General features: G+C 43.8%; 1 protein-coding gene across 1 annotated transcript; it reads right to left on the bottom strand.

Annotated features, from left to right (window-relative positions):
- Positions 1–172: 172 nt before the first annotated feature.
- GPHB5 (glycoprotein hormone subunit beta 5) lies at positions 173–2,490 on the bottom strand. Its single transcript, XM_054200785.1, has 2 exons — positions 2,287–2,490; positions 173–361 (listed from the first exon to the last, which is right to left on the bottom strand). The coding sequence occupies exons 1-2, from the start codon at positions 2,488–2,490 to the stop codon at positions 173–175; spliced, it is 393 nt and encodes a 130-aa protein (XP_054056760.1).
- Between the last annotated feature and the right edge of the window lie 21,934 nt (positions 2,491–24,424).

Raw genomic sequence — 24,424 nt, 5'->3', positions numbered from 1 at the left:
GAACAGTATGAGGAGAGGGGATTTAGCCTCATCCGCCCAGAAAAGTCCATGATTAGGAGCATTACAGTGCGAGATCAACTTCTGGACTGACTTACACCCTCTGTAATGCTGGAGGGGGTATGAAGCCAGGGAAGAATTTGGCCCCTCCTTGCCTGACCTGAGAAAGGAGAGCTCAGGCAGTCTCGCATTCGGTCGTGGCTGTGGAGCAGATGTCACAGTCGCAGCGGATGGCCACTGGGTACGTGTAGAAGGGATCCACATCGGGGGCACACTTGGGCAGCTTCACCGTCATCATCTTGGTCTCGTTGTAGGTGCAAACACGGTGGTAAAATTCGGTGTAAGGTGGTTGCAGCACGGGCTTCTGTGGGGGAGAAATGCTGGCCTCAGGCAAGAAGTGAGACAAACATCTGGAGTCCCAGTTTCCTCAAGGGGATTTAGTGTAAATAGGGGAGGGACTGGGTAAGGTGGAAGGAGCCAGGGAAATAATTTTTAGGTTACATCCTTCAACACCTGCCTCTTGGAGCCCTGCCATGGAGGGGAGTGGGTGTATGTGCGTGTTTCTGTTTGTTTAAAGCATAAAGCTCCGATTAAAGCTGCCTGAAGGAAGACAAAAGCCTATCCAAAAAGCTGGGTTTCAGCAGAATATTAGTGTTTCGACCAAATGCGCATGTTTGCCAAAAGCAGCTGCTTTCTTCCAAAAGGATTGATTTTCCATCAAAGAAAATGCGTTCTGCTGGAAACCCTTCCACGTGCACGAGCTGCCTAAGAGCAGAGGTGCATCCGGGTGCCAAATGGCTGGTTTTTTTCTGAGCCAGCCCGGTCTTCCCAGTCAGGCTGCACGTCCCGCAAACCCCAATGGACGTACACCGTGGGGGATGCGCTCAGCACAGCAGCCAGTATAGAAGTCTGCAGTTCCTCATGAGAAAAACAGCTTGGCCAGAGACCTCAGCCATCAGGAGATGATGGGAGCCCGCAGGCCCTGAAACCCACGCTCCCACATGGCGTCACAGTGGCATTGCTTTTGCTGAAAAGTATGTTTTTCCTCAACAAGGGCACCCATTTTCCAAAGACCTCAAGAAGGGTCAGCGCAAACAGGAATGGGAGCCCACTGTCATCCTCTCCCTTGCAGAGATGGGAAAGAGCGTAAGGTAAACCAGCCAGGAGACATTTCAATTTTTCCTTTCTTTCCCTCTGTGCTGTGTAAAGAGCCTGCCCTGGGAACTGAAAATGATGGCATGGGAAAGAACAGATGCAACGTTTCAGCTAGAAGATATCCAGACACTCTCCGTCTTACCAATCCCCCCCCCTCCGCCCCATCCAAGTACATCATGGTGCTTTCTAGAAGCTGTTGAGCCTACAAGCAGATGCATTCAGCTGAACTGCATCCCAGCGGTACTGCAGTACGATAAGAGTGCCTGCAAGGTCTGTGCTGCCAGAGGAGCTTGGGAGTAAGGGGAACCAGGTGAGAAGAGGTTCCTCAAAGGAACCTTATCCCACCGCAGAAATCTGGCCACCGGCAGCCTTTCCCCTCATCCCATCAAGCAGTGAGAGAGGGCAGTCAGAGCTGGCACGTAGACCCCACCTCCTCCTCTGCTCACTTTTTACAGAGCCCTTGTCTTCTTGTGGACAAAATCCCTCTGGAGACCCTCAAAGCTTCCCTGAATAAGTTAAACTGGGTCTGGCCCCTTGAGCCTTCCAGTGGCAGAAAGACGACGACAGTCAGAAACTTGTTCTCTGAAGTGTGTGTAGATGTACTTATGCGCTTTCTTTCTTCCCCTGTACCCCTCTAAATCATAACTACTTCATATTTATACAGGGCTGTGACTTAAAACAAGACCGAATTAGAAACAGACTTTATCTTTGGGATTTGCTTTTTGGAACAAAATATATTACCCATCAACTGGGAGCTCCATCTTAATCTCAAAGGAATTTTTTCCAGTAAAGTAATAAAGGCCTCCTCTCCTAAAGTGGTTAAGCTGTAAGAGGCTTTCAAATTGCATAATAACAGCATTACATAAGTGATTCATTAATATCATCACTTGATGCGCATCCCCCTTTGAGGCAGTGGAAGGAGGGAGGGAACAACTTACAGCAGAGTGCTCTGCCACCGACAGTGGTAGCAAGAAGGTCGTGGAGCACGACACAGCCCTTGCCTGCTTTGTAGGTAGCTTCAAGCTATTATTTAATGCTTACTGGGTTTCTATCGAGGGCTTTTCTTGGCGGGGGAAGCACCACCCAGGGATGCCGGTGCCAGCCAGCCACCCTCAGCCCTGCGCGCAGCCTCACCTCCCAAGTCTCGCAGCGTCCCCAGCACGCGTCCGTTGTCACCCGCAGCCCCCTGCAGCCGGGTTTCTTGGCCAGGAAGGTGAACTCACGCACAGCGCAGCCGATGAAGGTGCGCAGGTCGATGGCGGAGGTCTTGAGTGTGCTGCCGCAGCCAGCCAGCAGCGAGAGAAGCAGAGCGCCCAGGATCACACAGTGGAGCTTCATGCTGAGGCAGAAGGGAGAGAAGAGAAGGGTTGGGAGAGCCAGCACAGTCCAGGAGGCAAGAATTGCGCAGGCTCAGCTCCAGAGCTGGGACACCCCTCCCTCCCCTCAGACGCACTCTTCCCCATCCTCATTCAGCCCAAGAGAAGATGGGCGGATGTGCAAATGAGGGGTCACCTACTCCCAGGAGGGGAAAGCCTGAGTGAAAGGGTCTAACAGAAAGCAGCAGCGTGCAGACTTTCCCTGCAGAGCAGTGGGGTTTGTCTGGAAGAGCTAAAGCCACCTGCCAGTGCCTCACACCCACTGAAATCTCCATATTGCAAGTTTACTTTGCAGCAAATACCTTCCTACCACCCCAGCTGGGATGCCCTGAGTTTGTGCCAGGCCAATGGCTGGATAGGCCTTTGGTTGATTTCTCATTGCACACACATTTTGTTGGCTGAAGACCCTGGCATTACTGGCCCTGGCAAGGTCAGTCTAGAAGGGTTGTGTCTGTCTGTCTGTCATCCACACCCATGGGAAGTGGCAGGTTCCCTACTTTGCTGCACCAGGAGACAGCAGCACAGCTGCAGCTCCATGCGTTCAGCAGGGTTAGGTCTGCAGGTAACACCAGCATTTTGACAAGGACGCCTAATTCTGGACACTGTCAGCCTAAGCTAGGAGCCAAGCGCCCCTGAATTTGTGCTATAATCTCTGGAGAGATCAGCGCCTCCCAAAAGTGTTATTGGAGTTGCCATTACCAATACTCTGAGTGTTGGACTTGTGCTGGTCCATGCCCAGGGCTGCAGCCAGAGAGGCGAAGGCAACTGCTGGTTGTCCCTCCTGCACACACTGCCCTACCAGCCAGCTCAGAGCCAACCAAGGCTGTTAAGCTGGTGAGTAGAGCTGTTTAGGTGGGGTGGACATGGCCAAGGGCACCAGAAGAGGCTTGAGCTCCTCACATTTTCCAAGCACCCCAGCATCAGCCAAGTCCCTTTGATACTTGCTGCCTTTCTATCTCAAACCATCAGTGAAGAAAGCAGCCAGCCTCTCTGGAAAACTTTCTCTGTCAAAAAAAGAGAGTTGGAAAGTAACTCTAAGCCACAAGATCCATTTTATACCTCACATACTTGCATTGCATTTAAAAATGTCAACCTCGAAACCCCAGACTTGACATTTGACTGAGAAAGTCAGCTACTGCGCGGGGCACACAGACTGGTGTGCATTGGCCTGTGTCCTCTGCTGGAGAGACTTAAGTTAAATGAGCTTGGCCTGCCTTTTTGCCTGACTGATGTTTGAGTCTCCAGGCTCCTGTTAAACCAAACGCTTTAAATTTACCAGATCAGAGTTTTAGACTACCACACGAAGTTTGCTACAGTTTGCCTTCATATATGCGGCCATGCATACACTATAGTCTTATGTGTGATTAAATCTTGATTACACGTATGTTTATATATAAGCTTCAACACAGTAAAACAAAACAAAAGCAAAATTCCTTATTTTTAAAAGCAGACATTTGAGAGCAAAAGAGACAAACTTCAGAAGACATTGAACATTTTTCCTTTGCCACTTTAGCAAAACCTGCTGCTTTACTCACGAGCCGCAGCCATGACACAGGGTAAACACAGAAGCACGCTCACCTCACTTGTTGGAGTCAGATCTCCTTTTGCAGTTTTAAATTGCAGATGGTGTTTCAGGATGTCAGGGCGAGCAGCAGCAGACCCGCACAGCAATCTTGGTCAGCGTTGCGCTCGGTAGATCTCCCTAGCAGCTGCTACTGGGTTGCTTAATTGTGCAAATTTATAGAAAGGGTCTTGTCAATCAAGGCAAGACAGAGGCAGATCCTTACTTGAAGTACCTAAGGCATCAAAGTCATTGACTGTAAAGCAAGCCTCTCCCTTCTGACAGCGATTATCTTAAAGGGTATTGATTCATAACATCAGCCCTGAAACAAAAGGAGTATCTTGCTGAGTGAAATAATGAGCATGCACTGGGGCAAAATGGGTCTTCTTTTCATAGTGGAATTGCAACACCTTTGCGAGGAGATTGGAGACTGGCCCTGAAATCATCATTACCTCCCCTAATCAACAAGCCCTGAGTAAACACCCTGAAGGGAGGCTTTTCAAATATTTGTGCAAACAAACCCCGGAATTTTTGTCAACCGCATAAGACCTTTTTTGACTTGATTGCTCTGTACAAGTAAGGGCAAGGGATGGGGGGAGGAGGGGTGAGTTTGCAAGACAAGTAAATGTTCTCTTGACGAGCCAGGCAGCTGTCACACAGGTAAGCACCACCGTGCAAAAGAAATTTGGAAATCGTGTCCATTGCCTTCGCCATGCAAACATTATTTTCAGCTATTCGTAGGACAGAAAGAAGCCAAGGAGCCTTGGTACTGTGAACAACATGCTGGTCAGTGAGTTCATAAAAGACAAGCAGGTAAGAGAAGTCCAGACATAAGATCATGCAGTGACCTCGGGAAAGTCACCTCCCTTCCCTGCCACCAGCTCGTGGCCTGACAGTGATTTCCCAGCACTGGCTGCTCCAGTACCCAGGCGCACCCAGAAAAGGCACAGTAAGGGTTGGTGATTATGGACCCCTCGGGGTGCTGCTGATAAAGGTGGCCACAGCAATACAACCCAGCCCTGAGAACAGAAAACGCCAGAGAAAAGCTTGATTTAAATAAATCCCATCCTACAATATTTTAGAGAGAAAAAAACCCAACAAAACAAAACAGCATCTGTTGATGTCCAGAAAATGCATCTCTCATCAAATATGAAACAGTAATTACTGCAACTTTATAATTTACCTTACAAGTATCAAATATATACTTCTGTTGGGTTGTATTCATGCCTTCTGTAGCATGACCTATGGAAACCAGCAAATAGTCACTGAGGAAATGTGATATTGCAGCATCCAGGACCAAACGAGGTATATTACACAGGTGCTCTCCCCTTTTCAGGGTGAATAACCCATGGTTCAGCACCCACATTTGGCTTTTTTCTTCCTACCATGTGGCCATGCTATTTCCCTGGTCAGTAATTTGCACTGGTTACGTGCACAAAAGCTGGCGTGTAAAAGGCTGGTTATTCACCCTCAAGATTTGTCTTTTCTGTCTAAATTAGGAAATGGCGATTGGAAGTGAAAGGGGGAAGCAAATCTTTTGTCCGCAGCCAAGCAAGATCTGCACGGTCACCTCAGGACATTTTGCATAACCAGGAGCCACCGTCCCCTCTTTAGAGATGACACACGGGCAGCAGAGCTTTACCTACGCTTACTGGGAGTGCTGGTGTCCGCACCATTGCGACTATCCTAACTTTCCCTTTCCTTTACCCTCCCCAGAGTTACTCCTCTTAACCATGTACTTCTAATGCAGCAGCAAAGGAGGTTCCTATCAGGACTCAGGCTTTATCAGCCATACAAACACTCTGCCCTAGAGGCTGTGGTCAGAGGGGATAAGCTTTGCCCGTCAAGATAGGGAGGCATCCAAGTGCCAGGCATTCTCCAGCCGTGAGACTCCAGCAGTGAGATAAGTCCCTTCTTCCAAGCTCAGCCTCCAGGCCCATTCAAACACTTCCTGAAACACAGAAGAGCAGAAGGCGTTGAGTGCTATTGCCGTATTGCCGTCACGGTATGGGAAACAACTGCTTCGGAAAATGAATTCACTTAACAGAAAACCAAAACAAAACACAACCAAACCTCAAAACAAAGGGGAAAAAAATAAAGATATTTTTTTTTTTTTTGGCAGGAGGAAGGGAAGAACAAAGAAGAAAGGAACAGAATTTTTACTAAAAATTTAAAACTGTCCTGAAGCTGGGAAAGAGGAGATATTTAAGATCATTCCCACTATTCTTGCTCATTATTATTCACAGCCCTGTTCACCGTAAAGCAGACTCCATCTTCAAGTGAAGACCTGTCAGGTGGGATGATGAGTCTTCCTGTGGAGGTATTGTAATTGTCCCCACAGACATGATCACCAAACATCCTGGACACCTATTTCTCCTATTGAAACCAGCAGGGAAAAAAGCAGGAGAGGCAAAGCCAAATCAGATCACAGGGAGGTCAAGAGAAACTGTCAAAGTCTTGCCACTGATTTAAAAATATCAGCAACTTTAAAAAAAAAAAAAAAGCCAAAAACGAACAAAAAAAACACAAATAAAAAAACCCTTTCTTTTTTGCTGTAATTTTCACTAACCAAAAAATAAAGCTAGAAAAGAAATCTCTAAAGGCTTTTAAAAAATGCATAGTTTAAAAAATCCTGACTTGCAGAGAAAGCAGGTAAAAGTGAAAATGTTGGTCATAAATTCCCTTTGTTTGATTCTGGAAATATGCCAGCAAAACTCAGCCCAAGATTAGAGGCAGGTACAGGAAATACATGCCAGATGGCAGATCAACCAGCTTTGACAGATCCCTCTTCTTCTATGGATTAGAAAAACAGGTGTTGGACTTTTGTTTTGTGTAACTCATTTCTGGATTCACTGACTTCAGCTAACCAAGATTGTGTTCTCTTGTCTCTATTTATACTGAATAACCTCATAAAGTAAAACGAAAGACAAATTGCAAACTGAACCCTCTCACTTATTTTCTCTTTTGAAAACGCTCTCTATTCATGGGACAGACACTGATTTCTGAAGGATTTTCACCATGTCTCATGAAAAGCATGAGCATCGGCTTTTTTCCAGGCAGAGTTTTGTTGGCTTATCATTTTGTGTTGTTTTTTTTTTTAATTTAAGTTAATTAATAAATATACCGCCACTTGGCCTTCGGTGTACATCAGAAATTTGAAAGCTGCACATGTTTTCTTTCCATGGATCTTTTGAATTTATTTCTAATAAAATGTGACATACAAATAAAACTTCAAAAGATGAATACATCCACCCTTTACCTGCCTGTTCCCTTTTTCAGACACACAGGAAGAGACAGAAACAGATGGACCAGGGGAGCACAGCTCATGAGGATTGTGCATCCACTCACCCATTCCGTGTTCTGCGGCTTTTCCTCTGAATTCTGGACAGACAGAACAGACATCAGGTGTGGTGTTTGAGGTGTCAGGGTTATGAGCACTGGTAACTTATGGCCTCGTGTGCTCCTCAGCCAAGCTCAAGTGAACGTCACAGGCTTTGCGCCAGAGCTGCCCCAGGAGCCTGCTGCAGCCATCCACCATCTGTAACATGGGTGGTTATCAAGTACCTGTGGGCTTAATCCAGTCAATTCCCAGCAAATCGTGAGAGGGCTTTGGACTTCTCAGCAAATCCTGAGAGCCCACCTTGGATTCCCAGTGACTCTGGTTGCTCTTGGCAGGACAGCACCCTTCCCAGGTGCGTTTTTGGGAGGTTTTGCCAGCAGGGAGGATACTTTGCTCCTGAACTGGCCCCTTACTGACCTGTCCTTGGCAGAGGTCCCAATACACAGGCCCTGCACTCCAAGAGGCTTTCTGAAAAGCAAACTCTCTTTTTCAAAAGACCGCTGGGCTCTTAGCCTAAATCATGGGGGACTCCATACCTACAAGAGACCTTGGACGTGCACAGGCTCTTCACTGCCTTCTGGATACAGCCTCATGCTGTCTTTCCCTCTCTCCTCTCCCATCCACGAGAAACAGAGCAATACCAGGTGCCGTTCACACAAACCTCCCAAATTAAAGTTATCCGGACAGATTATTAACATGAACACCCAAATTCTCAGCTATGCAGGGAATTTTTAATTCCATCCCTGTCCTTCAATGACAAGCCTCTCAACTTCAAACATGCCCTAAAGCATTTTTCCTAGTATTAAACATGTAAAAGGACTACTTATATTTCCATAGGTCTCAGGATATTCCAGGTACTGTGAGAAATCTGTCTGTATCCTAGTTAATTCACAACTCAGAGAGAGAAACAAATAGTGGGGGGAAGAAGGCGAGAGCTCGTACACAAGCGAAGCAATATTGACAATCGTTATGTCAGTATTCTGTGTAGCATCTGGAGTAGGTTAAAAAAAAATCAGCACTATTTATAAAAAAAAAAACAAAACCAAAAAACAACAAACAAACAAAAAAACCCACCAGGCTTTCCAATGAAAAATTATTGCTTTTCATATTAGGTTCCAAACTTCTTGTTTCAGATTGAAAACGGATATTTTTTTCAAGCTAGCATTACAAAAACCTCTAGGTTTTACCTCAGATTTCTAGGTCTTTCTAGCAGAGGTAAAATTTCTCACAAAGTTTTGAGGAGGGATGAATAAAATGTTAAAAACAGTCATGTCAACTCAGTTCACCTGCTTCTCGCAGACATCAACGACATTGCTGAGTTTGGAGGAGGAACTGAAAAGCAGAGTTTGTGGAAGTCTTACAAACACTTTTCTTGAGATGCCCTGCAAGAAATGGAAGAAAGTGTGGAGGGGAGAGGACCTCGGAGAGCTGAGGTAACATTCCTGGGCAAACAGAGATCGGCGGAGGAAGACCGTAGAAGTAGGCAAGGAGGTACAGTAAGGAATGGGGAGCTAATTCCTTACAAGTTTGAAGTGGATTGGTCATGAGAAGGGAGCCGAGATGTGCTATTTAATGAGACAGACCAAGGGAAATAACAAAGTTGAGTAGCTGCACATAGTGAGCAGTGCGGAGAACCACACAGGCAGCTGGCAGGCCAAGAAGACAAGACAGTGACTGGACAGGAGATATTTAACGTGCTGCCCACAAGAGAGGTCGGGAAAGGTGGCTGTAATTTCAGAAGTAACAGAGAAGGAGAAATGGATGAGGAAACAAGGTGGTCTGGGTTTACTGGCCAAGTTCATGGGAGCAGGCATCCAAGAGAGATTTGAATTCAGGTTAGAGCAGAGCGAGTTATAAAACTATCAGGTAGGAGGTGAAGCTATGTATGCTAGCTGTAATTTGATTATCATCTCACTGAAAAAAATAGCACCAGAATCACCTTTCCCTGTACAAGCTAACATAAGACTTTATCTCAATAGGTTGCTTACTCTTTGCCGGTAGTTCCGAAAGAAAGATAACCTTTACATCCTGAAAACAGCATTACAAACAAGTACTTTACGATTCTTTAATCTATTCCCACAGCTGCTGTGTATTTGGCTTGGAGTGGTGCTTTCTGTCATTTGCTAAATTTCTAAAGAGTGTGAAGAATTGATTTGCAAAGGGACAGACAAAGTAGGTTTAACCTTGAGAGGGCATGGCTGATCTGTAAATTAAAATCAAAGGCAACGAGTAAAGCTCATAGAAATGCTATGACAGAAATACTGCCAACTCCAAGTACAGAAAGCTCAACGCGGCAATCGGGAAATGTAGTCTCTGTCGGTAATTAGATAAACGTGGACTCTCCCTACTAACAATGGGACACCACTCCTGGCTGAAGGTCTCTGGCATACAAAGCCACTCCTCCAGCTTTAAAAACTTTCATTTTGCTTCTTGAGCTTAACAGGACACAAACTGGCACCAGCTGAATGAGCTCTGGGATGAGAACAAAGTCAGGAAAGAGGATTTGTCGAGGCTGCTGTGCAAGTAAATCACGCCACACTTTTAGCACTTAGGGGAATGGCCCATCTTACAAAAAAGACGGGGTACCTGCGTTACCAATGGCCCAGTGAGCAGACCTGCAAAATCTAGCCCAGGAGATCTGAATTGCTGTGCAATAGCGCCGCACTGACTGCAGCCATACCATAGCTGCGCCAGCACAGACACCGCCTTACCAGCGCTGCCGTTGCAAGGAAACTATCAAGCGCTATTTATCTCCTCTTGTGCCATCCAGACCTGGAAAATGAAGTCTGAGGGTGAGGCTTAACAGTAAGAAAAAACGCTAATCCACAGTTTGCTTGAGGCACGTCTAACCCGGTGAGATAACACTATTCAGCGCATAAAGGCCTGTAGCTATGATGGATTCAATGCAGGAGAGACGTACTGAAGGCCCTACAGCTCCTAGAGGAGATGGAGCTTCTAAAAATTAGTAGTAAGCATCTCCAATATACAGGTATTGCACCGAAACCAAGGGAATTCAAATAAAGATAAATCCATAGCAGAACTGAAGGTTCAGTTCAGCTTCTTGATCATAACCTGATTTTATACGATATGGGCAAACAGTCTGTATTATAGTTTGGATACATTTACTAAAATTCATGGTTTATGGGTTTATTATATATTATTAATTATATTATGTTATGTTTGTATAACATAATATAATATTATATTATGTTTAGTATATATTTATTATATTGTATTATATTATACTATATTATACTGTAGTATATAATATAATGTTATATTCTATTATGTTTATTATATATTATTATATTTATTAAATTCTGAGCAAAATATTATGGAAGAAAAAGAAAGAAAAGTGTAAAGGAAAATCGGAAGGGAAGAATGTCTATGGTTAAGAAAAGGACAGCTTTCAACAAAATACACCCTGACCCAATGGCACAAGCATAGCCACAATTTAAAAAAAAAAAAAAAAAAAAAAAGAAGGGAAAGAGCAGATTAGTTTGCCTGATATCTGTCCCAGTCTAAGTAGTGCAAATATTGATTCAGGAGTCATATTCTACAGTGCCAGTAAGTTGTGTGTGGCAAAGATTTAAGAACTGCTTAAGGCAGATTTCTCAAAAACTAACAGCCAGGAAGAATTTACCTGCAACATTCTTGGGGACTTCCCCGAAGGTTTATGAGCTGTCACATACACAGTGATGTCAGGAAAAAAGACAAGCACATGCCTGGAGTGGATGAGGAGGAAAGTAAAGGCGCAAACCCACGCTGTGGAACTCCTTAGTCATGATCCTTAGGAAAGTAAGGTGACTCGTTTCTTAAGGTTACCAGAGCTTTGCTCTGGAAAGATGCATTTGTCAAGCACAGCTCCTAGTAATAAGGAATAAAACACCACTAATTAGGGGATAAGTGGATTGCTTTCCTTGGTTTGTCAATGACAAATACATTATATGATCTGAGCTTGAAAAAAAAAAAATATTTGGGGGAAAAAGTGTCAATTTAAGACCAAAAAATAAAAGTGGTCAAAACCAGGGCCTGAAAACAACAGCCACTACCTAAACTTAGAATTGACCATGGTTGATTAGCATGCCCTGAAATAATATAAAAATGGGTCTAATTAATGCCAAACTCATCCTCAAAACAGAGATGTGCAAACTTTCCAAGACAGCACAGACTTTTGCTTGGCATGAAGTTCTTGAGTAACTCCCCGGCTCCTGCCAAGTTTTGAGCCCTTCTGACATCTACAAGGCAAGGCAGTACGTGGTTGAGTGTGAAAATAAATGGCACCTTCTATGTGACAGCTTCCAAGATTAGCATTCCTCTCTGTTTAACACTTCACCCTGTTTCAGGAGAAACTCAACCAGGAAAACTGCCTGAGCAACACCTGCAGAACTAGCGCCAAGGGAAGCTACCCAAAGGGGCAAAGCAACCGTTGACATAAACAACCATTGATATGTTGTTACAGTGCAGGGGAAAATAACATTAGCTGACATCAAATGATTTTTCACAAAAAGGGGTTACTCTATGACCACTGAGACGTGACATCTGCGCTCCTGCGGACATGTGTGTCAAAATTGACACAGGGGTTGGTGGCTGGTAGGGGACGCAACAGTACTGCAGCTTTCGCTCTGGAGGGCAGCGATATGGACATGAATCCACAATAGTCGTAATACCTGGAAAACACTAAGCACTATCATTCTGCCAGATTTTGCTATAAACAGCCAAGGGAGTCGACAGAAATAAAAAGAGTTAAGGTGAATAGACTGATAGGCAATATGTTTTTTTTTTTTTTTTTTTTACAACCTGGACAGAAATGCTATAAGCAGCAGGAGAGTCAATACTTACTCTGAGATGATAGCACTGTGTTTCACTTTATATTTTTCAGGATCTGGAATGCAAGCTTTAAACACTGCAGCACTTTACTGTTGTGCTTTGGGTTTGCTTTTATCGAACCTGTACTAAATAACTGACGGTGTATATTGCACGCTACCGGCAATGTGTTTCTCAGTTTTCACAGCCGCTTTTGGAAGTGTGTATGCCTTTACACTGTCCTCAACTGCGGCCACGTTTTCTTGTTCATTAAACTGCTTATTTATGGCGATGATGCTGATCACGTTCAGACCAGTGTAATTCAACAATTCAAATCCAATGGAGTTGGCTAGACATTGACGTGGGTGAGAACTGGGCTCTCTCATTGCACACCGGGTTAATCGCCTGGAGATCTGCTCTAAGTTCATTGTGACGCAAAAAAAGATTCTCCAATACGTATAGATGTTGTGTAAACTATATGTGAGTGACAATAGTCAACTTAACTCGAATCACATCTGCATTCCACAGCTTTCCTCTAATGGGCTTTTGAAAGGACATTTTAGGCTTTTATGACAGACTAGGGGGCAATGACATGGCTCCATTAATCCTCTCCTCTGGGCTCAGAAGTGGAAAGTGAAGCTGCTTAATCAAAACTACAGAAGTTCAAAGATTCATTATCTTAATTCATTAATTTCCCTCTTGTTCACGTCCAGCGCACTGGAAAAAAGGCACCTCATTTCAACATGCATCACCACCAGTGCTAATACTCCATTTCCAACATTGCCTTGGTGATGAGAGAAGTTTACAAATTAGACAAAGCTTGAAATGAAATCTCCTGAAACAAAGCTACCGTCGCTTCCTGTGAATCCTGTTGGAATAAACTCATAGAACTATTGAACTAATCAAAATCCAGCCAGGAAAACAAATATGACAAGAGTCCCAAACCCCAGAGAGGCACTTGGCCAAACCGAACCTCGGCACCGTATAGACCCAGACAGTAACAGGCAAGAAGTTTCAGCAGCAGACAGAACCAAATCTTCCAGCCTGAACTCTTTTTACCCTCTGGGGAAATGTGGATCTCAGTCAACACTTTGAATCCTCAGACTATTTCCAGTTTAAGTTCATCACCCTGTTCTCACTGATTTTAACAAGTTCCTTGTGGGTGCCGAGTCATCCCACATCACAGGACCAGGCAGGGCTCACGGAGACCCAAGGTCATAAAGAAAAATAGGTTCCAGCAGGCCTCTGAGAAACAAACTCTACAACCATACAGAGGCAGCTTAGGGGACCATAGCGTTGCCAGTTTGCCGTTGTCTGTCTTGGGTCACCAACTTGTCAGCAACTGAAGAATTACCATGGGAGGAAGACGAGAACAAGAGTTGACAAAGCTCCTCCTCTCACCTATGAGCACCACTGCCACGGCCACATCACTCTGTAACTGTCTCATTGCAATCACGCCCGTGTCCTTTCTGCAGGGGTCTCCGTAACACAGCTGGAGAGAGTGAAGCATGTTCTTTATAAAAGAACATGGAGGCCATGCTGAGAGCGCATATAGCACCCTTTTTTTTACAACTATCATAAACCAATCCTGAATATCATCTCTTACTCGCAATCCTTCTCAAAATCACTCTTGTAAACCAAGCAAATAGCAAGCACGCTATTGCATAGCAAATCGTTCGTGCTGTCACACACACCCGTGAAATGCCAACTCCAGCACAGAACAAACAAATGCCCTGTCCATGGAAGTACGTAGGTCCCTACAGGGCTCTGAAACACAGCTCTGCCCCGGGGAGAAAAAGTTCTCTGCCATTGGGAACACATCACTCACTATAATTTATAACTGATTTACAAATTCTGATATCACAGTAGCAACGATTTCATACTTGAGCGGAAAAGCTCAGGTCAGAGCCTGTATTCTTCTGCATACGGATTAATCAATACAGATTAACTGAAAGAGTACCACAAATTTAATTTCATGGTGCTATTGCTACACACCTCTGCTTTTCTTCAAGCATGCTTTATATTCAGCCGTCTTTGTAAGCTATGTCTACTTTAATTAGATTAGGCAGATAAATCCTGATAAAAACAGAATGCTTTTGTCATTTAGAGACACTTTCGAACCAGAGATTAATTTATAAAGATCCGACGGTCTAACAAGACAAGTTTCATACATCACAGGGTTTTATACTGTATTTGATTCTGACGATGTCTGCTGTATCCTCTTATGCTCAAAGGTCAAATATGTAAATCATGGCCCAGTATAATAATTTCTTGCTTTGCTGGCAGCTGGCATGTGACAAACAGACACTGAAATCCTGCTGTTTAAATCCTCGATCAGCCATTTAAGTTGAAACCCAGCGGCGAAATGACTGAAAGGTATGTTTTCACAGTAGCGTGCCAAACTGTACCCCAGGGATTCCTACTCAACTTGAAATACTAAAAAACTCTGAACCCTTTTGGTATGTAAAGAATACATACAGATGTTGCTTTATAAGGAAAACGCATTACAAATGACTCACAGATTAAGCTGGAAAGACAATAAAATATTGGGTTTGACCCTAAGTATAAGGCTAGAAAATTAAAGTCAAGGTTTGCCTCTTTTAATTAATGTCAGTGACGACTGCACAAAGGGATCAGACGTCCTGCGAGCTCCAATTGTTCGGAACTGAATTTCTGAACCCATGGCCCTTTAGCATCACTCTACAGCAACACACACTATAGGCTAAATTTTCAAGAGTTCAGCAACGGCCAAACCTCCACTGACACTGAAAAGGGAAAACTATGTGGCCTATACTCCTTTTGCCCCACAGAGCTTGGCCCCAGGGTGCCGAAAAGGCACAGGCACTAGCACAATCGCAAGGGCCACAGTCCAACAGTTACCAATTTTCCTGCTTTGGGTGATATTCTCGCACAGCACGGAGAACTGTTGTGGAACTAGCAATGTGTCTCCGTGACAATGACAGCTTCTGTACATCACAGTTTTACAGTCTTTTTCAACTGAGAAAGCCCCCTCAGTCTCCCTGCCTGACCCAAGGGCAACTCTGGAATCAGAAGGATTCTTCATGTCACAAGAATGAGGGAACTTCAAACCATGGTTCAAGGAACCCTGTTTTGGGGTTTGGTTTTATCATCATCATCGTCAAGGGGTTTTTATCACTGAAGCCATTGGGCACTGAACCTTCATACGTGCCTAAAGAATGCTCGTGGCATTTCATCCAGAGATGGTTTTATTCAGAATCTCTCTTTTGCCAAACTTGTTTGGCACATGGAAGTAGGAAATGACTGGAGGCGCTAAACAGCGCTCCCTGCTCCTTCTGTTACCCTGTCTTCAGCCCCAAAGAAAAGGACCCCAACTTCTCTAACCCCTACACAGAGGCCAGCTTAAAGGAGACAAAAATCTATGGAGATGGGGGAAGGACAGGTAACTTCTTAGGGTGCTCTTCCCTCCAAATTCCTGTTATATGGCATGACATTTCATTAGGGCGACTGCTGGGGAGATGTCAGATGCACTAACCTCGCACCAGTGAAGTCCTCATCCATAGCCGTGTCCAACCACCAGAACAGCACAGGCAGTCAGAGCAAGAGATCCAGACTCAGCCTTTGACTACCTGGCTCCGACAACCCTACCCTGATACACTGGGATGACTGGAGTTCAGCATTTTCCTGGACGTAGACAGATTTGATATGTTCAAAAATTACTCATTTCCATAATTTCTTAAACATCTGATCACCCCTGAAGGAAGACAAATGTTGGAACTAATTTTGCCTGGTCTTCCTTTTCACCTTATCGTAGCACTCCCAATTACAAAACTTCATTCCAAACCCGCGTTTTTCCCCAGCGTCCCTTCTCCTCTGCAGGTGTGGGTCAGAGCAGCACACTTCGCGCAAGCTGCCTTCTTCCATGGCCTCCCAAACGTCAGTCCACTTCCATTACAGGGTGCCAAACTGGACAGTACACACCTTGCTTCTGGCATCATACTGATGTTTACTGCAGCTGATACAAAATACCTCTCCTGCACGCACTTGGTATTCTCCAGACAAAGAAAGTGAAGGTACACTGCTTAATTTCCATTTTTTTCTCACCTCAGAGACTAGGTAAGCAGTCTTTTCGCAATAAAGCATTTTTTAGGTAAGTAATAATAATGGAGAGTCTCAGAGAAGAAAAAACAGTATCTTAGTAACACTGGGCATGAAATGACAACTGCACCACAAAAGGGTAATTCCCTGCCCTTGAAAGCAAAAGAATTCCTTTCAATTTCCCCAGTAGCAGAATATCTTTTTGCAAACAATGGTGCCCTGTTCATAACCAAATTCTTTTGTACGCAGACATTGCGTCTAGACGGCCTTAGAAAAACTGTCGCTACTTAACATCAAGGGGTTGGGATTTATTCTATGTTCTTAAATGCTTAACTGTATGCTCACGTACTGTTCACAAATAATGCAGCATAAAGGTATGCAATTTTTCCGTAAAGCTGATGGGTGAATCATCGTAGGACAGGCAGGAAGCAAACTGGGATCCTACATTCTCTCTGAATCTTATATCCATAAAAGCTTGCTCGAGGTCATCCAGCTAATACACACACAATAGTAGATTATATTAATAGGGTAAATTTACTGCAGGAAGAGGAAATGAGTCCACATCACTCCTGTTAGTACTGACCAATTTCCCATATAGACACGGCAGATTTCTCCAATCTCCTCACAGATCTCTATTTTACTTTTGGTGACAGCAACAGGACTTCCATCATTGACTCTAGCAGGAAGAGAATTAAGTCCTGCAGTTTATAGAAGAGATGTACTTAATCTGTCTCCTCATGTTTCCGTACTTAGAAAAGGGAAGATCTCCATCATTCAAGCAAGTATGAGTGAGCCCAAGGTACAAAAAATAATTCTTTTTTTTTTTAAACTTAACCACGGATAAGAAAAATGTGGGTTTTGTTTTTGAGATTAAAATAGAATCCTCTCCTGCACAAGGCCAAATTCTGCCCTGAACCAACACACACCTTTTTTCTACACATCCTCCTCTCTAAGTATCTGATTGATTTGGGGTCATTACTGACTCACTGTGTCCGGGTCTTTCACGCCCTCGTGTTAGCAGAGAAGAGGATGTCTGTCTTCTAGAGGAGCCAGGTGAGAGGCACGACTTGACCTGCCAGGGGATCCCACAGAAGGGTGGCTGAGGAGGGCATGAGCCCTGGAGGGCATGAGGAGCAGGCTCAAACAAAACAACGGGAGCCTACACGAGCTCCAGGTCAGAAGCGCGTAGTTTTGGGCTGCAGTGGATTTGGCAATAAGGAGTAAGGGTTGCCTCTTCAGGGAGAGGGAATAGTTTAGGCCGGGATGAAAGATGGTCTCTGATAAGAGGAAGAAAAGGAAAACTGAGTGAGAGAGGGCACGTGCCAAGTTGGGGCAAGGAGGGATCAGGAGGTGTCCAGTCAGTGAGATGCTCAGGGAAATGGTGTGGGATTGACAACCTAAGGATAAGGGAGCCCCGGGGGAGTGGGTGAGGGTTACCCCACGGCCCTCTCTCCCCAGGACCCAGGGCGGGGAGGAACCATGCAACAGGGCAGGTATCCTGCCTGCATCGCTCACAATCCCATCCCACCAGCACAGGGATGCTGCAAACCCTTCTCCTCCCACCTCCGCTCCACCTGCCCAGTCCTCGTTTTGTAGGCAAAAAGCTAACCACCCCAACTCGGCAAAAGACACGTTTCCAGACAGTAAGACTTGCTTGGAAAACATATTAGCATGAATAAAGTGATGAGGATAATGGATGAGGATGACAGAATGCGAACACACGGAAAACAATTCAAGGTTACAGTAAAGGAAAATACATTTCAAAGCTGTGTTTTGGGGACTTCAACCGCTGCCAAGTCAAGCAGCACAGATGGAGAAAAGCCAGTATGGAAGTAAGGTCACACAGTTTTAACTGGCTGCTAGTATTTTCATAGCAAGCTTAAAATCACTGCTCCTAAGCCTTACCTGTATTTTGCTCATCCTGGGTACTATTGTAAGGGAAATGCTTCCCTTTCATCTGATTTTTCTGTTGCTGTTGTTCTTTCCAATAAAGCACTGAGATATAATACTTTTCCCAGTTCTGCCCTGCAACTATCCTTCCGTAATGAATGAAGGCTAGTCAGTCATCCCATGAAATCAAGCTTATGCGGAAAGGACAACGTAAGCATTGGAAATGGAGTTGTTATTTATTACTGCAGGATCTGGATTTCATGCTCCCTGCTGCAATAACGATACAACCGTAACAGGATATTCTACGTCAGTGACTAATTGAAGCCCAATCAAAAGAAAATACCAGTATGACATTAAATGGCTTATTTATAGGTTCTGTTTTCCTAGACAATGAATCCAAGCATTTACATTTAATTATTAGATTTCAAATCCCAATAATAGGTTGGGTATTGTTTCATTAAGTTATATACTGTATATGTTTCACTGCCAACGGTTTGAAACTGGTTTGGTAATTTAGAATAGGAAAAGAGAAAGCAGTTTAATGATGGTGGATTCAGCAGGGATATAAATTATGCTTGATTTAAAGGGGAAAAAAAAAAAAAAAAGAGGGGCGTGGGTGTCTCTATGGCCTAATTAATTTAGTGAATCTCTTTTCCTAGGCACTGAATTAATAAACTAAAGAGTAGAATCTCAACATACCTGATACCTGCTGCAAGATGGTGCACTCCTGCACGCGAATGCTAGGGCCCCTTCTTGCTTTGGTCAAGCCTGAAGCACTTGATATAACCCCCGGGGCTGCTGTTGGAATAGCACTTCTCATAATCCAGGCAAGGAACCTACTATCCCTTTACGGTAAAGTTTCCGAAGTAAATAAATTCTGTGTTATCATGTCACGTGTACGTGACTGCTGTCAGTTCTCCTCTCTGCTGCTTCTGTCCTGCAAGCTGTACCTATGAAGCCGTACAGGAGAGACACGGGAATCCAAGCGTCGGTAGTTGCGCTGCTCCTGGAACTGCTTGATCTCTGTTGCTGAAGTGCGTTTGGACTGCACAGAAAGGTACTAACGCACACTCGCTGAGACAAAAATGGATGAAAATTCAGAGAAAAAAGAAACTGAAAAAGTTGAACGTTGATGGACTAAAATGCCGTGGGACAAGCAGCCACCTCCGCTCTCCTGAGTTTTTACAAAAACCTGCAAACCAGCAAGAATTCTTGCACGTGCTTGGCCTGTATAAACAGTACTAGCAAAAGAATCAAAACGGCTTACACAACCTGCGAGGATCTGATCTTTGCAGATATTGATCACAGATACCCCTAAATTAAGGCGATACATCTCTAGGAGCTTTGGGGGACAACTGGGCGCCAATTTCCATGCATAGGGGACGGCATGATGGAGAAGGACTGAAGGTTGTGCCGTAAGGGACTTATATGGACCTTCTCTGGAAGCAGTGCTCTTGAAAGCAGCTCCTTTTTTCTCTCATTTGGCTTCTGTGTTGCACATATTCAACTTTACTATCATCAGAATTAGCTCTAGAGTAAGAGAAAATAGAAATAGGTTGTGGGAGAGGAAAAAAAAAAATCATTCCTTGGGTGATCTTAAGTTAGGGTGTCAAATCAAAGCCCTTGTCTCCTATATCTTTAGCTGTTCTGTGGCATTTATTGCAGAAGCATTTCTAAATTTCTAAATACTGGAACAAATTTATAGATTTCAACATTTTCAAAGTACTTTACCAACAAAGTCTGAATAACCAAGTACAGAGCAAAGGCATTTGAAGCAGGGGAGGGGTCTTTAATGATTCGCATCGGAAATTCTAGGGGGATTTAACAGATTGAAGATCATTATGGAAATAGAATTGCATCTGAAAAAAAGCTTCCACACAGTCTCTGCTAAAGCAGAGTTACATTGCGAGGCGCAGGGAGAACAAGGCTCCACAAGACCTCTCAAAAAAATCCCAGCTAACCGTAAGGAGAGGCATTTGCTTGGATAAAGCTAAAATGCCCACTGGCCCATCATCACCAATCCTGTCCTCCTTATGAGAATTTTGAATAGGACAACAAATTTTGCTTAGATTTCGTCCATTGCAAGCCTTCACGCTTGTGTTCGCAGGGCCGTGTTGCAGGAGGCTGGCATCACTCAGCAGCGCGAGGAGAAGGGGGGGTGGCGTTGGGGCACCACACGCAGGAGGAAGTATCCTTTCCTTTGCATCCCTGAGAGCAATTTTTGTCTGGCCAGAACTGATGTTTGACATCTAGTGCATAATCACTAACCACGACAATTACTGTCTGATGAAGAGTCACGGACAGCGAATAGTGATAATATCCCTTTGTGTTTGTGAAATAGTCTGTGGACTAATAAACTAATTACCAGTGTCTGAATTCCACATTTCCTTGCTCCAGAAATCAAGTGTGTGTTTTGCCAAGTTTCAGTTTGCTCTGAGATCTGTCAACGGCAGACTTTAGCCCACTGCCTCCAAGATGCCTGAAATGAAGATTTTATAATGCAGATGCCCGTCTTGGTCTGAGATAGCGAAGTACGCAGTGATTTTCTACTTACACACATAATCTGCATAGCCAAAGTCATCTCTGGAAAACCATGGGAATCATCACATAGTCACAGAGACAACAGATGAACATAAGTAGTCCTACTCAGTATATTTTGCAGAATTAATATTAGAAGATACCCGAAACTGAGCCGGACTGTTCGATCGGTTTACTTACACAGCTAAACCACACCTGCTTCACCAGGAGGGGAAGATTCAGAACTGACCCAAGCCTGCTCAATTCAAAAAAGGTTAGCAGGTAACCTCTGCCGTTTCTCGCTGGAGGTCTGCACGCGTCCGTGTACAAACGCAAAGTCTTTCCTTCCTTGCTGTCAGGGCAATTACACTCCAGGTTCCTCTGCTCGGGCTGGCAGGCACCCCCTCAGTGCGACACGCCACCAGCCAGATGCTCCTCCAGTACTGCTCTCGGGTTGCTGCTTTCTCTGTCGGTCAAGTTCAGAGGCTTTGTGCACAATCAAACCCTTGTCCCAGCTGCTGAAATAGTAAGAATTTTGAAAACAAGATTCAGAAGTGATATAGAATAACTTAACTGTGTTTTCCCTTTCACATTCTCTTTTTGGAAGACCTTCCTTCCCAGATTCAGGGATAATACAAGTTCCCGGACATTTTCAAGGGCGTATCACAGGTACGAGCCTCTGTCCAGGAACGCAAAATAGGTATTTCTTTACATGTACCACAAGCTTTTCCTTCTGAGTGATCCCTAACTTCTCATACCTTCAGCGTGAGAAGGTGGGGGGGAATTTGTCAATAGACAGAATGAAGGGGGAGAGTGGGGGGGAACAACCAACCAGAAAAATAGTCAAAAGTTTCAGTGTAACGTTTTTCATGTGATGGAGACTTCCAGAAAAGCCTGCAGTCACTACTCACCGTGAGTTAGTGCAATTCCTTTCCAGGTATTTACTAACAAATTCAGGATATTCACTTCGGCTTCAGCATTTAATCTTTAAAACCACAGATAGCTCTGAATTCGTAATGCAAGACCTTCTATCAGTTTCCACTTTAACACCCGAGCTATTGCTTTACTGTACATTAAAGCGATAATTGAATACAGACTTGGGAACGGCCTTTACCTGCACACAAAACTGCTTTTGTAGGCCACAGACTTGTGACCTGGGGACCAAACTCAACGTCAGATACACAAGGCACTCTGCTATTACACGAGAAACCAAAACATTCCTGAGAAGGAAAGAGAAGAGATGAAAAATTAAGAAAGCAATTATTGCTACAAGAACTAGGAAGCTAATTTAATTTTTTAATTCCACTCCTTTAAATGTTGTTTTCTAACTTGCAAGTACCGAATACAAATCCTACCCTGAAGGCCAACTTTCTGCGCGTTCTTTTTTTTTAACTTCTTTGGAAAATACTTGCCCAGCAATAAGAAGTAAATAGACATGAGGTTTTAAGTGATCTGAATATTATCTTACAAGTATTTGAAGAGATTTGTGCTAATGAGCTCTTCTAACAAAAGCACACAAGATCCAAAATGCTGAAAATTTAATTTGGAAAAAAATCAGAATGGAAAGAATTTTTAAGAATTAGGTTACTGGAATAATTCACACAGGAAACAGTCATTTTAAAATCAGTAGATGCTTAATGCATCTTGCCTACAGTTTTGTTGCAGCAGCTGTATCTGCTGCGCTTCTGCCAAAGCCGTTCATCAGCACTGCCCCTTACCAGGCTCTACCTGCGGGTCTCTCCAGAGGGTGGTTCCCACGTACGCAACCATCTTAAGCCTTTGTCCTCGCTTCCCAACCGCAAGGCAGAGTAACACGAGGACTGAAACAGCAGGACGATGCTACGAAAAGAACACGTTCCCTCACCAGCTGCAAAGTGTAAGCGTCAAAGGGTTTGTAAGGAACATCGTGCGGATCGAATGCCTCTTTTCCGCATCCACTGCTCTTTCCCTCCCTCACAGGCGTGGCTGTGCGCAGCACGAGGACGCTCACCATCACGAGAGGGCATTTCAAAAAATAAACTCAAGGAGAACTGAGCATTTACTACTACATTACTGTCAGAAACTTACTTACATTACCACCTCATTGTTCGGGTGTTTTTTTTCTTAGACAAGTATCCTTACACTTAATACATGCAAATGGGTATCTGACCACTGGAAGTTCACTGTTGAAAAGGTACATGAGGTTTAGACGGGAGGAGGTGGAAAAAAAAGCCAAGCACCTGGAAAACACTTCATTGCTTCTTTATTTAGATGCACCCACAGTACAGAGCCTCTTGAGCATGTGCAAAAGAGGAGGATTACACATTTATAGCTGGGAGCACCATTGAGTTCGAGTTTCTTTGATACCATTTTTAAGAAAGTAAACTATTTCCAAAGAATGACATTTAAATTCAAGAGCTTAAGACCTGCTTGTACTTCACCCAGAGGTGGAAGGTATTTTCCTTTTATTATTACTTCGATGTAGAGTAGAAGACATTTTCACAGTCTGGTTGGACCAGTCTATATATTTTCATATGCACCTTTTAATATATATAAAAAAATGTTTCATTTTTCCCCCCTACCCACAGATAGTTAAATGCATCTAAGTTTAAAAACCAGTAATGGACCAGAGCATTCCTATGGGGAAAAATGAACTTTTGCTGCCCTCTCCTGCTTAAACAATGAAATGCTAAAATATTAAGATCTATGAATCTAATGCTAACCTTGAAACAAAAAGCATGACAGGTCATTCGCTATACTACAATCAAAAATAGGACAACAACAAGAAATGTATCGGTACTATTTATATTTGAAAACTCCTCATCGTTACATGAGGTTATGAATACAACATATTTACAGTAAGTGATCCAAATAACAAAAACTTGTCTTAAGAGAGGTCATGATAAAAAGCGTGTGCTTCTGTGGATGGGAAGCAACACTTGGATAAAAGTTTTCAATCAAAATTAGTTCCATTCCGTTTCAAGATAACGTTTCATAGACTTCAAAACGAAAAACTGGGCTATACAAAATCTGCCGCACGTATCCACTAGAAAAACTAACCGCTGGCTCGCTACAGAGCTGCTGAGGGAAACAGGTGAGCCAAAATAAAAAAGCCACACGTAAATAAGAACATTCTTCAATCTTGCGCATTGTCACCTTTGTCTTGTTTCACGGCAGCTGCTTTAGGACGATGTTGTTACACAATTAAGAGAAGAGGCCATCTCTGTTTTCCAAGACAGAACTAAAAGCAAATTACTTCGGTTTTATCTGGGGGGAGAAGAATCTAGCGTATCCCCCTCCACACAAACAATAAAGAGGTTTTTAAAGCTCCTAATATATTTTCCTTTCCATAGTGAGAGAGCCTAAGGCTGTACTTAGGCACGTATAATGTAAGTACAGCTGCTGCATTTCTTACGCAAGCAATTCTTGGCTCTAACACCCTCAATTTTTCCCTATATAGGAGGAGATAAAAAAAATAAATTAAGTCCTTTTATTTATGCTAACAAAACCAAGATTGAATTTACTGTAACCCTGCTAGTGAATGCTCCAATGGCATTAGAATACTTTCATTTAAAGCATTCCAACCTTTGGAAGAGAGACAAAAAACACTCAAAAGCAATGAAAGGAAAACAATAAGGGAGACTTGCAAGATGAAGAAAGCAATGTGTGCTCAATTTAAAGTATATGAGAGGAACTTTTACAGTTGTTGTATCCCCATGACCTGAT

Source organism: Rissa tridactyla, chromosome 4 (genome assembly GCF_028500815.1).
Source record: "Rissa tridactyla isolate bRisTri1 chromosome 4, bRisTri1.patW.cur.20221130, whole genome shotgun sequence".
Taxonomy (NCBI): Eukaryota; Metazoa; Chordata; class Aves; order Charadriiformes; family Laridae; genus Rissa; species Rissa tridactyla.
The sequence above is the reverse complement of the archived record's forward strand: the minus strand, read 5'-3'. Positions and strand labels throughout refer to the sequence as shown.